The 16,133-nt window shown below is 38.1% G+C and overlaps 1 protein-coding gene across 1 annotated transcript in view; it reads left to right on the top strand.

The window, feature by feature from the left end:
* SHC3 (SHC adaptor protein 3) overlaps positions 1–16,133 on the top strand; it is a 172,268-nt gene that overhangs the window by 104,129 nt on the left and 52,006 nt on the right. Inside the window, exon 6 of the mRNA XM_036742329.1 lies at positions 3,003–3,054. Coding sequence (XP_036598224.1) covers positions 3,003–3,054 — 52 coding nt within the window. The remainder of the gene's footprint in view (positions 1–3,002; positions 3,055–16,133) is intronic.

The following is a 16,133-nucleotide window of genomic DNA, read 5'->3' as shown; positions in this document are numbered from 1 at the left end:
TGGGGTGGGGTGGGAGAAGGGGAGACATAGCTGGTGATTTTCCTCAGCCTCATCAGCTGCATGTGAGTACTGAAAATGAAAAAAGGACTTGTTAACGCATCTCCAACTTCTCTGGAAGAAGAGCAGGAGGGATTTTATCAAATGCTTTGCTAGAATCTACGCAAACTGCATCTACAGCATTCTCCTGTTCTACTTAGTTAAGTCACCTTGCAACAATAGAAGTGGATGGCATCTGGCATGACTTGTTCTGGATAAAGCCATATTGGCTTATTAAAATCTCCATTTCCCTGTCTAGTTGTTTGTAGTGATCCATTCTAGGACTTTCCCCAAATTGAAGTCAAGGTAATTGGCCTATTTTTTGCAGACACTGTTCTCTTTCCTTTTCTTGAAAATCAAATCAACTCTTGTCCTTCTCCCGTCTTGAGTCTTTAAGTGGTACTTTTGTATTACTCCAATTTTCTATGATCTTCATTGCTTTCTTGACCTATTGTGTTTCCCCATGCAGACTTCTTGTAATAGAATCACCCAGTGCCACAGATAGTCTCCTGCTCTGTCAGGCTTGACCACACAGCATGCTGGGAAATATAGGCTTACCCCTATTACACATAGAACACTTTTTTTTTTGCAGGAGGGAAGGCAGGGCAATTGGGGTTAAGTGACTTGCCCAAGGTCACACAGCTAGTAAGTGTGTCAAGTGTCTGAGGCCGAATTCGAACTCAGGTCCTCCCGACTTCAGGGCCAGTGCTCTACTCACTGCACCACCTAGCTGCCCCAAACTTTTTTTTAAATGCTTGTTATATAGCCAGATAGGCTGCTCTTCATCCGTCTACTTTGGGAGGGAGGGGGAACCTTATATCTGTGGAATCTGCAGTGGCTTCTATGAAGGTATTTGTAATAAAAATTTATTTGTACTAAAATTTGTAATAATTTCTAATAATGGAGTAGAAAGTCCATTGGACTTGGGATCAATAAGTTTGGCTTCTAAAGCAGATTCAGCTACTTATCATCTAATGATCTGAGACACGTGACTTAAGTTCTTTGCACCTCATTTTCCTCTGAGGAAATTAAAAGGGTTGGATTAGATCATGTTTAATATCCCTTCCACATCTAAATGTCTATGATTCTAGAAGCAATATGGATAATAATTTCAAATCTTTGTTTTAGTAAACAGTTTCAGATCCCTTTCACATTTGTTATGGTAACTGGTAATGAAACCAGATTGTCTGATCGGAGTTTCACTCCTTTCTCCTTACATCTCCAATGTTATCGCTAGAAGGAAGGAAAGGCAAAGGGGCTGGGCAGACTTTCTGATCAACTCTTCAATGATTGAGAATACGTTGGTGATAAAGATATATTTTCTTAGGCAATATCAGGTTCCATTGCTGGGATTAAAAGTTGCTTTGTAGAGGAATTAGAGAAGCTAGTCAATTCTGTATTTGGCCAGTCCCAAAAGGAAGCCTATTTGCCTTAACTGGAGATACCCAAGGAAGAATGAGGCAGGGACATGAGAAGGGCAACCCACCAACTCTGACATGCTGGTACTAGGGGGAACACCTCCAAAGCAGGACTGGAATGAGTCAGGGGAGGGTAACCAAGGATTTTATCAGATAGCCTTGGGTATAATGGTCTTCAGGACATCACAGGAAATGAGAATTCACATGATCTAGTGAGGAGCTTCTCCCAGGACTTTGGAAATACTGAGTTCTCACTGGGACTCCTGAGTCCATGTTTCAAGTTAACTCAAACAGATTCAGGGTCAAGGCAGCTTGATCAGTGTGAACAAGATAATAGTTATAATAATAGCTAACATTTATATAGAACTTACAATATGCCAGGTACTCTAGTTGCTTTACAATTATTAACTCATTTGAGCCTCACAACAACCCTGAGAGGTATATGCTCTATTTTAGAGATGAGGAAACTGAGGCAGAGAGAGGTTAAGCAATTTGCCTGGGGGCATATTAAGTGTCTGAGGCTGGATTTGCACTCAGGTCTTCTTGGCTGTAGACCCAAGTGCTCTATCTACTTCGCCACCTAGTTGACCCAGATCAGAGAAACCTGGCTGTTTTATAGGTAGGAAAAATGTTCTATTTAGACAAGTCTGATTGGTTTCTCACCCCTGATATATTAGGAAATTGGAAGTATCTCGTTTAGAATGTTACAAGTATAGAAATTTCAAGTTATAGGAGCTACCAGATAATGGGCAATGCAGAAAGAAGAGGAAACCAGGTAGGAGGAGGTGGTATGGCTCAGGAATTAGATAGACTGTTGGACAGGGAAAGGCTACAACATTCAAAAAAATTTTCTGACAAGGCTCATAAGAGCTACAATATTTAATTTTCTAATTGATTCTTATGCCTTCTTCACCACCTCAGTGGGTCTTGGGAACAATTTTAACTTGTCCAATGAATATTTTAATCGTTTCAGTGGCAGACAGAATAGATTCCTCCCCCTTCCCCTGCTTTATGCCTTCACATTTATTGCAGTCATTTTCTGTAGCATTGTTGAGAGGCCTTCCTGAAATTATGTCCCCTTTCCCCATGGAGAGGAAGCTAGGGCAAAAACACCAAGGGACAAAGCAAAGTTTCAGTTATAGGAAACAAGAGTGCTTCATTGCTAGTTTGAACAATAACATTTGTGAAAGAAGTTTCATAAAAGGGAGATGGGAAGCATTTGCCAGCTGTTCCCCTAATTGGTTTAATTATTTGAGGAAAAAATGCTCTTTGCAAGGAAATCCTTCCTTCATTCCTTTCCTCCCTCCCTCCCTTCCTCCCTCCCTCCCTCCTTTCCTTCTTTCCTTCCTTCCTTCCTTCCTTCCTTCCTTCCTTCCTTCCTTCCTTCCTTCCTTCCTTCCTTCCTTCCTTCCTTCCTTCCTTCCTTCCTTCCTTCCTTCCTTCCTTCCTTCCTCCCTCTGTTTCTTTTCTCTCTCCTCTCTTTTTCCCTTCCCTTCTCTTTTTCCCTCTTTCCTTCTTTATTGAAAATGTACCTATTTTTTCTTCCAGGATACAACAGATTATGTTGCATATGTAGCTAAGGACCCTGTTAATCATAGAGGTATGTTGCTTGTGATATTTTGCCCTTTTCCTCTTTTATATTTGACATTGCTAATACTTATATCTCCATTATTCATTTTTAAATTTATTTTTTTCCTAAAGATAAAGATTGTTGGCAGATTATATTCGTCATCAATATTGTCTCATTGTATAGCCTTTAGCATAGCAAAATGGGAATTGAGAAACTTGGATCTCCAAGTTAATTTTTTTAAAAAAATCTCTTTGTGCTGCAGATTTTTTTGTTTGTTTTAAAAATAAACTGTTCACTTCAGCATCCTGAACATATGAGTGCTGATGACAAAATGATGTTTTGGTTACTCATAGGTTACTTTTGCTTACTCATAACAAATAAAAGTAGTTGTTATTAGGAATTCAAGGAATTCAAGTTTTCTAACAGAATGGTACAAGTTAGTCATGTAATAGATAGCATCCACAATTTGTTTTAATGTAGCTTCAATAGACCTAGACTGCATCTGATCTGTGATTTCACTGATGTGGATATAAATGACAATTTATGCAAGTCTACCATTCTTGTCTATGTCTCCTATAAGGTTACCTCAGGAATTTCACTCAGTATGCTGGGGCTTGATCATCAGTTATCCTTTGAATTCATAGTGATCAGCTAGATCCATTCAGCATAATGAAATCCACAAACAGCAACATCAGCTAGATACAGTCAGCATAATGAAATCCACAGACAGCAACATCTGGAGGACTTCACCATGAATTCTTCAACTTGGAGCCTAGTTGGACACTTTTAGGGAGCCTATGTCTGTATAATTTGTGCCTCACTTGACACTAATGATCAGAGGGCTTGCAAAGGTTTTTTTTTAATCTATTGTATCTTTCAATGATACACATGGCAGAAATTTTGTTGGATAGCAGTTACATAAAGCAAAAATACTTTTGCTTTACCAAATAAGATACTTTTTATAGTCTGAAAGCAATAAGTAAAATGGGATCGTGTATTCTTTTTTTATTTTTTGGTCAATCGTGTTATGGTAAAAATGTGATTATTTTTCTGATATAATACTTGCAAAATTTTTCTTGGTTTCTTTTAATAACTACAATAAGGATGCTCATTATACAAGTATAAATTATTCCCATAAAATTTCATAGATGGGAAAGTAGGCATATGGGTTTGTAGTTATTGATAGTCTTCTGGTTATCTTTTTTGGGGTAATAATAGGGTCTGAGTCTTTTCCCCCACAGCTTCAATATCTTATCCTCCTTTAGATACCTTGAGAACCAATGCTTCAAGATGCTCAACATCATGCTGCCTCCAGTGTGGACCATCCCTTTGTAGTCCAAGCTGCTTTTCCCATTTTTGATTTCTTCAATGACATTTCCACAAGTGTGAAATTAGAGTTCCAAGAATTTGTTGTGAATTTTTTTCCAGTTTTTGCATCTTTTGTCGGTTTATTGTCTTCCTTCTACTTCCTCTTCTCTTCTTTCTCTATATTATTTCATTTGGTGATCTCAGTAGCTCCCATGGATTCAACAATCATCTCTATGCCAAGAATTCTGAGAACTAATTTGTCCAATCCTAATTTCTCTTCTAACCTCTATAATCATACCTCTAACTGGCCATTGGACATCTCATACTAGATGTCCCATAGATACTCTAAGCTCATAATATAAAAAACTGAACTCATTATCCCCTCCCCTGATCCCTCCTCTTTTTGTAACTTCCCTATTGCTGTCGAGGGAACTACCAAACTCCTAGTCCCTCAGACTTGAAAACTAGGCCATCATTCTTTCACTCTTACTCCCCACATCCAATCTCTTCATAACATCTCATTTCTTGAATATTCCCCCTTTTCTCCTATGATACTACAGACCTTCATAATTTTTGCCTGGACTCTTGAAATAATTTTCTAGTAGGTTTCTCTGCCTTATTCTCTCTCCAATCCAGTCCATCCTCCTCTCAGCTGTCAAATTGATCTTTCTAAAGGCCAAGTCTGACCATGTCACCACCCTAGTCAGTAACTCCAGTGGCTCCTTTTTACCTCTAGGATCAAGTATAAAATCATCTGTTTGGCATTCAAAGCTCTTTATAACTCCCCCATTTCCAATCTTCTCATACCTTGCACTTCTCCCCCACCCTGACCCACCACATAACTCTTTTTTAAAAACTAATTAATTTTTAGTTTTCAACATTCACTTCCACAAGACTTTGAGTATTAAATTTTATCTCCTTTCTTCTCCTTTCCCCTCCCCAAGACGGCATACAGTTTGATATAGGTTCTATATATACATTCATATTAAACATATTTTCAAATTAGTCATGTTGTAAAGAAGAATTAGAGCCAATGGGAGGAATCTTGAGAAGGAAGAAACAAAAAAGGGAGAGTAAATAGTATACTTCAATTTGCATTCAGACTTCATAGTTCTTTTTCTGGATGTACCACATACTCTTTGATTCAGTGACACTGACCTCTAGCCCTAGGCATTTTCACTGGCTGTTCCCCCTTACCTGAAATTCTCTTCCTCCTTATATCTCCCTCCTGGCTTCCCTAGCTTCTATCAAGTCCCAGCTAAAACTCTGCCTTGTACAGGTATCCTCTCTAGATCCCCCTTAATTCTAATGCTCTCCTTCTCTTGGTTATTTCCAATTTATCCTGCAGCTAGTTTGATTGTACGGCATTATTTGCTCGTTGTCTTCCCCTTCAGTCTGAGGTCCTTGGGAGCAGGGGCTCTCTTTTATCCTTCTTTGTATCTCCAGCACTTAGCACAGCACCTGGCACATAGTAGGTGCTTGTTGATTAACTGATGGACTACTTTTATCCTTGAATACTATAGGAATGACTTAGCTCATAGGTCTCTTATGAAATGTTCTTTAAACTTGTTTGTTCCTGTACTGTTTCTCATTGCTTTATGAAGCATTATCGTTCCTAATCTTTCACCAGATTTTTCAAACAAGTTTATATTCTAAACCAGGAGTGTGAGACCTTTGTCCTTGAGGCCACATGTGGCCCCCTAGGTCTTCAAGTGCAGCCTTTTGACTGCATCCAAACTTCACTGAACAAATCTCCTTAATAAAAAGATTTGTTCTGTAAAACATGGACTCAGTCAAAAGGCCACACCCGAGGACCTAGAAAACCATACATGGCCTCGAGGCCATAGATTTCCTACCCCTGTAAACTGATGTTGTCTGTGACTTGCCCTTTCATTCCACTTAGCAAGTAGGGGCTGACTAAGGAAGCTTTTAGCCTATTTTCGTCCCTTGCTAGGGCAACTGATTCAAAGCTCCATTAATCAAAAGTAGTGATAGAAATAAATAACTGTGTATGCTGATCATTTTGTGCTTCCTTAAAAGGTAGAATTTACTGTTTCTGTTCTTAAGTGAATCATGGGCTGACTTCAAAGAGATCACCAGTGAGGCAACTGCTCTCCTATGTATAAAATCCCTAGGTAGCACAATGTCATGAGTAGAATGCTAGACTTGGAGTCAGGAAGAAATGGATTCAAATTTTTCACCTCTGTGTATCTTAAGCAGCAACTAGGGTATATCTACTAAGTCACAGATATGTTGAGATCCACAATTGTGGGGAAACTTACCCTACTAGGTCATTCACAGATCTTTTGTCTATTGATACGTATTTAAAGCCCTGTTTAAACTGTTCTCCAAAAGCATCAGGTGAACTGCATTTATTTTTAGAAACCATAAGTTTGGAAGGCAATTTTCAGAAACCTCCTATATCATCTCTCTATAGGCAAAACCATTTATAACCTTAATTAGAAAAATAAGATTTTATTTTATGTTGTTACCTTCCAAAGAATTAAGTTCCAGTCTGTCATCCATTCCATTAGATTGTGGTTATTATTGAATGTCTAGCTTTTATCCAGTCTTGTCATCTCTTCAGAAATCATGGAAAGTTGCCTTCAAATATGAAACCTTTCCTATATGGTCCAAGACTGTAATTCAGTCAAATTCTCAGCTATTCTCAGGCACAATGAATAGAACACTGGGCCTGGAATGGGGAAAATCTGAGTTCAAATGTGATCTCAGATAATTCAGTAGCTATGTGAACCTGGACGAATAACTTAATCTCTGTTTGCCTCAGTATCCACATCCATTAAACAGTAACAACCTACTTCTCAGGGTTGTAATGATAAAATGAGATAGTATTTGTGAAGTGCTTTGCAAACCTTAAAGCGCCATATAAATGCTAGCTATGATTACTATTCTCTTATTCAGAAAAATGGCTAATCATAAGCAAAATGGTGAAATAGATAATATTTGTCGTTGACACTTTCGCGTTTTCTATTTCTTTGCTCCTCTTCATCATCTTGAGATTCCTTCTCCACAATATGCCTTCTTGGATACTGCCTGGTCTCTTGTATACCTAGTTTTCTTCTAGCCCTCCTTTAGGTAGATTACTATGGGAGACACTTGGGAAGATACAAAGTATGGACAAGATCTGGATCTGCTAACACTAGGCAATAATTCATGTTCCTAAATTATCTGTCCCTTCTCAATATCTTTGCCATTCTATCTCCCTCCCCCACTGCCCAAACAAAATTTTCATTCCATTGAAGTCATACTCCTAATTAGCTGTCAAAGAAATTTCCTGATAAATTAAATATACTAGCTTACCAGTAAGAATTGCAAGGTGGGTTCAAAGGGGATGGAGTGTTGTGTCCTTTCTCTCTCTCCAATTATGGCTTTCCCCTTATTCTTAACCAATGAATGTGATGATTGAGTTCAGTCCTAGGGGCACCAGGACTCTAAAAAGAAGGATTACTTGTACTCTTTGGCATTTTATACCTCTGTTCTGGACAATTGAGGAAATTTACTTAAAACTTAGGTTTGGTTCATGTGTAGGGTCTCCCCAAAGAGTAGTAGTAAAGCACTCAATGTATAATATGATTCAGGTATAGGACAGCTATTTTATTTCCACCACACAAACTAAATGCTGATTATAGATGACTCACAAGCATACACTGGCAGAGACTTAAAACAGAATAAACTAACATAACTACTACAAGTAGTTATAACTACTATAACATTATTTATAACTAGTGTTATGCATTGGGGCAGCTAGATGGCTGGGCCTGAAGTCAGGAAGATCTGAGTTCAAATTTGGCCTCAGACAACTGCGTAACTCTGGGTAAGTAGGGGCCTCCCTCGACTCACTTCTTAAAGAAGACTATTCACTGAATGGGTGTTTCCGCACTCTAAGTGAGTACATGAAAAGGTCTCAGCCTGAAAGGGTCAGGGTCCCCCGTTGCATCCTGGGTCATCTCCAGGCATCCTGATGAATATCTGGTCACTCCAGATAGCTCTGGAGGAGAAAGTGAGGCTGGTGACCTAGCACAGCCCTCCCTCATTCAAATCAAAGTCAACTGCAAGTCACGTCATCATTTTCCTGATGTCATGGTCCTCTTTGAGAACAAAGGACAAACACAACAACAGCAGCAACAACAACAACTTAACCTATGTTTGCCTTAATCCTTAGGAGAAGGAAATGGGAAACCATTCCAGTATCTTTGCCTAGAAAGCCCCATGGACAGTATAGGCAAGCAGTGTCTGTGGGGTCACAAAGAGTCACACACAGCTGAATGACTGAACAATAAAGTGTTATGCACTATCAGAAGGTTGAGACCTAAATATTAGAACCTGAAGGAGTTTGTGGGAATGCTGAATAGACGTTTTACATTTGGCCTCAGCTCTGCACTACCTCCCTCAAAATCCCTATTTTCTGTCAAACTAGACCATGATTTGGGTTTATCCTCCTGTTCACTGAAGTCTTACCCTTCAAGAAGTATCAGAGTGGTTGTAGAAAGGGCACCTTTCAGACAGATTGAAAACTCAGCATCTCCTGACCTCTTTAATTTATTAGGCTTCCTTCAACTACACAGTCCTCCGGAGTGTTCTCTTCCCATTTGCTGGGGACCCTTCTTGTCTGGTGGGGTTGGAGAAACACCATTTGTTCCTGTTCCATACACTTGTATGCTGGTCTTACCTGCTTATAGGGATAAAAGAGATATACTATTATATCATTTTCCCTCACTGGGAAATTTCCTGAACTGCCTAACCTCCTCAGAAGAGACTACCTGGAGGCTGAACCCCTAGTGATATTAATTAATCCTCCTGAACTCATTCAATAATGATTAATGAGCCCCTGATCTCAGAGTCCTGAACCCCTGGCTGTCATTATACAAAACCCATTCTCCATCCTCCACTGCTCACTCTCTTATTCTTGTCCCTCTAATCCCTCCCTCCCTCCACAATGTCACATGCTGAAGCTACCCACACCCTCTGTTGTGCTCTCTGGAATACATGATCTATAGATAACACACTTACTTTCATCTTGAATATTTTCCTTTCCTACTCTTTTCATCTTCTGGTTTTCATTGAGATCTGGCCTCCTTCTTACAACATAATCTCCCTGGCTACCCTTTCCACCACTGGTTACTCACTCTCTCATTTTCACCAACTCTGTAGTCAAGTTAGGGTAGATAGAATACTCCTTGCTCTTCACTGCCACTTTCAGCTTCTCTCTCTACTTCTCTCTACTTCTGTCACTCTGTAACCCCTCAGTAAATTCTGATAGCTGTTGTGTATTGACTTCTGATTCATTCCTCTGCTTCCCTTAATGAGTTCATTACCATAGTCTTTCTCTCCTCCCTAACTCCTGCCCTGAAACTAGAGGACTTCAGCATATATATTGATAGTCCCTCACACACCTTTATCTCCTAGTTCTTCAACTTGCTCATTTCCCATGACCTGCTTCTCTACCCCATCTCAGCCACATACAGAGATGGTTATACTCTTGGTCTTGCTATCACCCACAAATTCTCTACTTTTATGTTTATGAACCTTTAAATTCTCTTATCTGATTAAAATCTGTGGTCATTCCACCTCTCTCTCCACCCTTCAACCCTAAATACTTCTCCTAATGTTCACCATGACCTCTAATTTCTCCACCCCTTGCTTCTTTCCCAAGCCATCATGCTAGAACTGGCTATAATTTTCTCCCTTCCCACCTTGACCCCTGAGTGAATCACCTCAACCCTATGCTGTCCCTTTCTCTTAAATTCTTTGCTTCCTAATTCAATTGCTAATCTTGCTCTGCCAAGCCTTTTTCCTGAATTACTCCTATTATCCACTGACTTTGCCTTTACTCATGTACTGCTAAACAAAACTGGAGAAAATCATGAAACCATGTTGACTGAATCCATTATAAATTTATGTTATATAACCCGAACGGGGGTCTCACTGCTGCAAGGCAATCCTTTTATACCTCCTAACTGACTTGCTGTCCAGTTTGCACAACTTCTTTTCTAAACCTTTTCATCCCTCCTTGGACCTTCCTCTAACACTCTCAGCTGAGAACCTTGTTCCATATTTCACTGAAAAAAATTGATGTCACTTGCCAAGAGCTTTCTGTTCTCTCTTCCTCCCCAACTCAGATCTTCCGGATGCCTTTTGCCACAATTTCTGCCTTCATCCTTATCTCACATAATGAGGTATTTCTTCTTGTCAAGGCAAATCCCTCTACATGTACAAGTGATACTATTCCATCCTCTTCAGCAGATTCACTCCTGTTTTATCTCCATTCTCTCACTTATTTTCAGTCTCTTTTTGTCTACTGGCTATTATTTGTGCTGCCTACAAACATGCCCATGTCTCCCCCATTCTCAAAAAAACCTCACTTGATCCATTCATTCCTATAAGCTAGCATCCCATATCTATCCCTACTCAATATACTGTAATAGTTTATCACTCCAAGATCAAATATAAAATCATCTGTTTAGCATTCAAAGCCCCTTGTAACCTACCCCCTATCTTTCCAGCCTTTTTACACTTTAACCTGCCTCCCTTGCAACATACTCTTTGATCCAGTTATACTGGACTCCTTGATGTTCTTCATACAAGAAGACACTCCCTCTCCCAACTCTAGACATTTTCATTACCTGACCCTCATGCTTGGAATGTTCTCCCTTTGCCTCCAGGCTACCCTGGAATCCTTCAAATCTCACTAAAATTTTATCTTCTAAAGGAAGCCTTTCCTGACCCCCTTAATTCTAGTGTCTTCTTTCTATTGATTGACTCCAATTTATTCTGAATATATCTTGTTTGTACATAGTTGTTTGCATCCTGACCCCTCCATTAGATTTTGGGGTCCTTGAGATCAAGGACTGTGTTTTGCTTTTTTTTTATCATCCCCAGGGCCTAGCACTAACATATATTAGTTGTTTGGTAAGTGTTTATTTACTGAGTGACAAGCCTGACCACATTCACCTCAGGATTGATGTTTGGTCATTTATGTTCATAAAAGAAACACACATGAGTTAGTGAGAGCCCTGATATCCATTTTCAATCTCTCCTAAACTGACACATTGTACTAGCTGTCATGTGCTCATAGGTTATCATTTCTGGGTTTAGAGAAAGGACACCAGCCCATTCCAGACCCCTTCACAGAGAGGCTCAAAGATATTTGCAAGGCTTTTCAGATGGGAAAAGAAGGGGCAGAGGAATAGCTGACTCCCTTTTAAAGATCCACTGGTCATTAGCTTTTCCTACTCATGGGGTGACAAAGTGCTTCATCATCTCAAACACAAGGACTTAAATACATTGTCTGGTAAATAGTAGGTGTTAATAAATGCTTGTGTCCCAGGAAGTTTTTAGAGGAACTGGTATATAATCTGTGGGATAACCTTCTATTATGTTAAAATGTCAGCGGTTGAGAAGAGATAAAAGTATTATCTTTCTTTGAAATGATTGTATTTTTAAAGAAAATGCCTATTTTAAGTCCCAAGGTTTGATTCCTTTGAGTTAGAATTTAGGACCCTGGAGCAGGAAGTTAAGGGAGATGCTCTTGAGTCAGTGGGTTTCCTTGATGTCCTTCAAGTCACATAAATACAACACAATCCCATGGAGATGCAAACTGTGTAATGCACGTGCTAAAACCTCATCTCCTCAGCAACCACAGCTATTGAAAACCCAGAAAACAAAGTTCTCAATAACATAGTCTTTGGTGCTTTCAAATGGTTCAAAAAGAGAAACGGGTATGATTCTTTTTGGTGGGAATGACATTAAAGATGATGCATCACCATCTGCTTTGGTGCCACATCCCAGTGATCATGGGGTTTTTCTGACTGGTGGCCAAAACCTCCTCTATGTGTTGTCTCTTCCATTAGGATGTGATCTCCTTGAGAGCAGGGTCTCTGCTTTTCAATTGTATCCCCTGTGTTTAGCACCTAGTAAGTACTTAGCAAATACTTTTTTGTTTTTTCATTCATTCATCATGTGAAGAGAGTTCTGTTCTTTGTGTTTGGGGGCAATACAAAGATTAAACAAAATCATTCCTGCCTTCAAAGAACTTATAATCTTGTAGAGGAGTTTAGTTCCCTACTTATATAATTCTCATGTATTCATGTTTTCTTTCAGATCCTTCTCAAGACACTTTAAATCATTTTCACTCTTCTTTGAACTCTCAAGTTTTTTCACATCCTTCTTCAATTTTAAACGTGAGATATCATATTCTTTTATGAGCCCAATTATTCCTGATCCAAAAATCGTGCCATGCATGGTTCCCCCATTCTCTATTTTTGTTATTTATCCCAATATTATGTTTATTTAGCTTGATAGCCTTTTTTCCTTTGGTGTAATTATCTTATCTTATCATTCCTTTCTCTCTCTCTCTCATCTTTAGTCACTTAGTAGTTTACTTAATTCTAGATCTCCCTTTGTTTCTAGGCTGGAAAAGTAGATGCCAGTCACCAGTCCGCTCTTACTAGTAATTGACATGGAAGCCTCCTCTGTTTCTGACCTAGGCCAGCTCTTCCTTCCTTAGGCAACCTGGTGGCTTTCTGATCCTGAGGGCCAACCATACTGATGTTGGACTTAGTTTGGACACTGAGCTTAGGCCACTATTGCTCAAAACTTCCAAGCTCAAGAGATCCTCTAGCTTTAGCTTTCACAGTAGCTGGGATTACAGGCATATATCACCATGCTTGGCATTTAATCATTCTTACAAGAATTTAGTTTGCCCTTCATTTTAAAATCTTTTCTCTCTGTGTGTTCTTTGAAAACTCAAATTTGTTAGCTCTTGTTCACTTTTCCAAGGCCATTTTAAATTCTGACTTCCAAAATTCGGAAATGACTATCTTCTCTCATCTTTGTCTTCTATCTTGATGTTAGCACCAGTTTTTAAGAGCATGTTTTTGACTTAATGATTTCAGCTATTTATTTAAATATACATAAATATGCTGGGATTGGCACTGATTGTGATCTACAAATTATCATTTTTGAGACATACTTCAAATAGTCAGTGATGCATGTGATTAGCTGAGCAGGTTAGATCAAAATTGTATTACTTTTGGACAGAGGCCATTGAAAGATTCACAAAGTAAAGATCCAGCATCAAGTGATCTTTAGAATAAAGAAGAAACTATAGAATTTGTTTACCAACTTATGATGTTTTTACTTTATTTTTTGGGTTTGCTTCAAAGGCTTTACAACGTAGTGATGACCTTCCAAAGTATTTAGTACTATATGGTGGATAAGAGGTAAAGATGTCTGGCTGACAAAAATACAGTTATCTGTTTCTGAATTATTGATTTATACATTTTCCTTTTTTAAAAAATATGAACTCTCATTTCACTGGATCCTTTCCAGTTTTCTTTCTGTGCTTCCAAAATGGCAGCTTGTGGCATTATAGCAACTCTAGCCAATTCTTTTTAGCATAATAAAATTAGAAAAATGAAAGCAGGATATGGAGTAGAAACATGAGAAAATTAGGGGAAAGTCTCTTTTTTAAAAGATTTTAGGGGGAAGAAATCCTCAGAAAAAAGAGGAACCTAGAATTTACATGTATGATTCTAAGCCAACAAAGTGATGGAAGATCTGCAAGAAGTGCTAAAACCCAACACATTATTCATGTAATAGCAGTGGATGTGGGTGCTGCTTTATAGGGTGCAGATGTCCAGGGTACTAGTCACCACCTTTTTCTTCCTATCACCCCCTTTGTCTCTAACAGCCTCACCATATTATAACAATTAGTTGGTTTTTTTAAAGCTTAGGAACAATATAATGGCCTTTCAGGTCTATGTGATTCCTTCTTCTGATATATATATATATATATACACATACATGTATATATGTATACACACACATAGACATAAACACACATATAATTTATTATATACTTACTTTTCACATTGATTAAAAAATTGATTTTCAAATTCTCTTCCTCCCTCACCCTTCAAGGAAGTAAGAGAATGTGATATCAATCATACATGCGAAATAATGTAAAACATATTTCCATAGTAACCATGTTGCAACTCCTCCCCACAAAAAACGCAAGAAAAATAAAGCAAAAAAAAATGCCTTAACCTGTATTCAGTGGTCATCAGTTCTCCCTCTGGAAGAAGACAACATTTTTCAGCATAAGTACTTAGGAACTGTCTGAGATATTGTGTTGATTAAAAGAGCTAAGTCATTCACAGTTGATCATGATTACAATATTGCTGTTGCTATGTACAACGTTCTCCTGATTCTGCTCACTTCTCTTTGCATCAGTTCATATAAGTCTTCCCAGGTTTTTCTGAAAGTATCTTGCTTGTCATTTCTTATAGCCCAATAGTATTTTGTCACAATCCTATACCACAACTTGTTGAATCATTCCTCAATTGGTGGACATCCTCTCAATTTCCAGTTTTTTTTCACTGCCACAAAAGAGCTGCTTACAAATATTTTTGTGCATATAGTTTGTTTTCCTTTTGCTAGTTATTTCTTTGGGATACAGACCCAATAGTGGTATTGCTGGGTCAAAGGGTATGCTCAAGTTTTATAGCCCTTTGGGCATGGTTCCAAATTGTTCTCCAGAATGATTGCATCAGTTCACAACTCTACCAACAGTGCATTAGTGTCCCGAATTTTCCATCTTCACTCCAACATTGATCATTTTCCTTGTCTCTCATGTTAGCCAATCTAATAGGTGTGAAGTGGTACCTAAGATTTGTTTAATTTGTGTTTTCCTAAACAATAGTGATTTAGAACATTTTTATAGATAGCTTTGATTTCTTCTTCTGAAAACTGCCTGTTCATATCCTTTGACTATTAATTCGGGAATGACTCATTTTTTTAAATTTGGCTCAATTCCTTATATATTTAAGAAATTGCTTATAAATTTAAGAAATTTAAATGGCCTTTATCAGAGAAACTTGTTTCAAATCCTGCCCCCCCCCCCAGTTTCTTGCTTTCTTTCTAATCTTGGCTGTATTGGTTTCGTTTGTGCAAAACCTTTTTAATTTAATGTAATCTAAATTATTTATTTTACTTCCCATGATCCTTTCTATCTCTTGTTTTGTCATAAATTCTTCCCTTAATCATAGATCTGATATGTAAATCTTCCCATGCTCCCCAAATCTGCTTTTGATATCACCATTTATGTCTAAGTTATATATCCATTTTGATCTTCTCTTGGTGTGAGATGTTGTTCTATACCAATTTTCTTCCAAACTACTTTACAGGTTTCTTAAGCAACTTTTTGTTAAATGGTCAGTTCTTATCTCAAAAGCTTGCATCTTTGGGTTGATCAAACACTAGATTACAATGGTCATTTGCTACTCTGCTTTTTGTACTTAATGTATTCCACTGATCCACCCCTCTAATTCTTAGCCAGTACCAGATTGTTTTCATGATTTTCACTTTGTAATATAGTTTGAAATCTGGTACTGCTGGGCTGCTTTTCTTCACATTTTTTCATTCCCTTGATATTCTTGACCTTTTGTTCTTCCAGATGAATTTTGGTATAATTTTTTCTAGCTCTACAAAATACTTTTAATGGTATGGTATTGAATAAGTAATTTAGGAAGAATAGTTATTTTTGTTATTTTGCCTTGGCTGACCAATGAGCAGTTAATGATTCTCCAATTGTTTATCTGTATTTGTGTGAAAAATGTTTTGTAATTGTGTTTATATAGTGGTTTGTCTTGGCAAGTAGGCTCCCAAATAATTTATATTGTTTGCAGCTATTTTAAATGAAATTTCTCTTTCTATCTTTTCCTGATAAATTTCATTGAAATATGTAAAAATGCTGATGATTTATTTTATCTCCTACAACT

Source organism: Trichosurus vulpecula, chromosome 1 (genome assembly GCF_011100635.1).
Source record: "Trichosurus vulpecula isolate mTriVul1 chromosome 1, mTriVul1.pri, whole genome shotgun sequence".
NCBI classification, from domain to species: Eukaryota; Metazoa; Chordata; class Mammalia; order Diprotodontia; family Phalangeridae; genus Trichosurus; species Trichosurus vulpecula.
The sequence above is the reverse complement of the archived record's forward strand: the minus strand, read 5'-3'. Positions and strand labels throughout refer to the sequence as shown.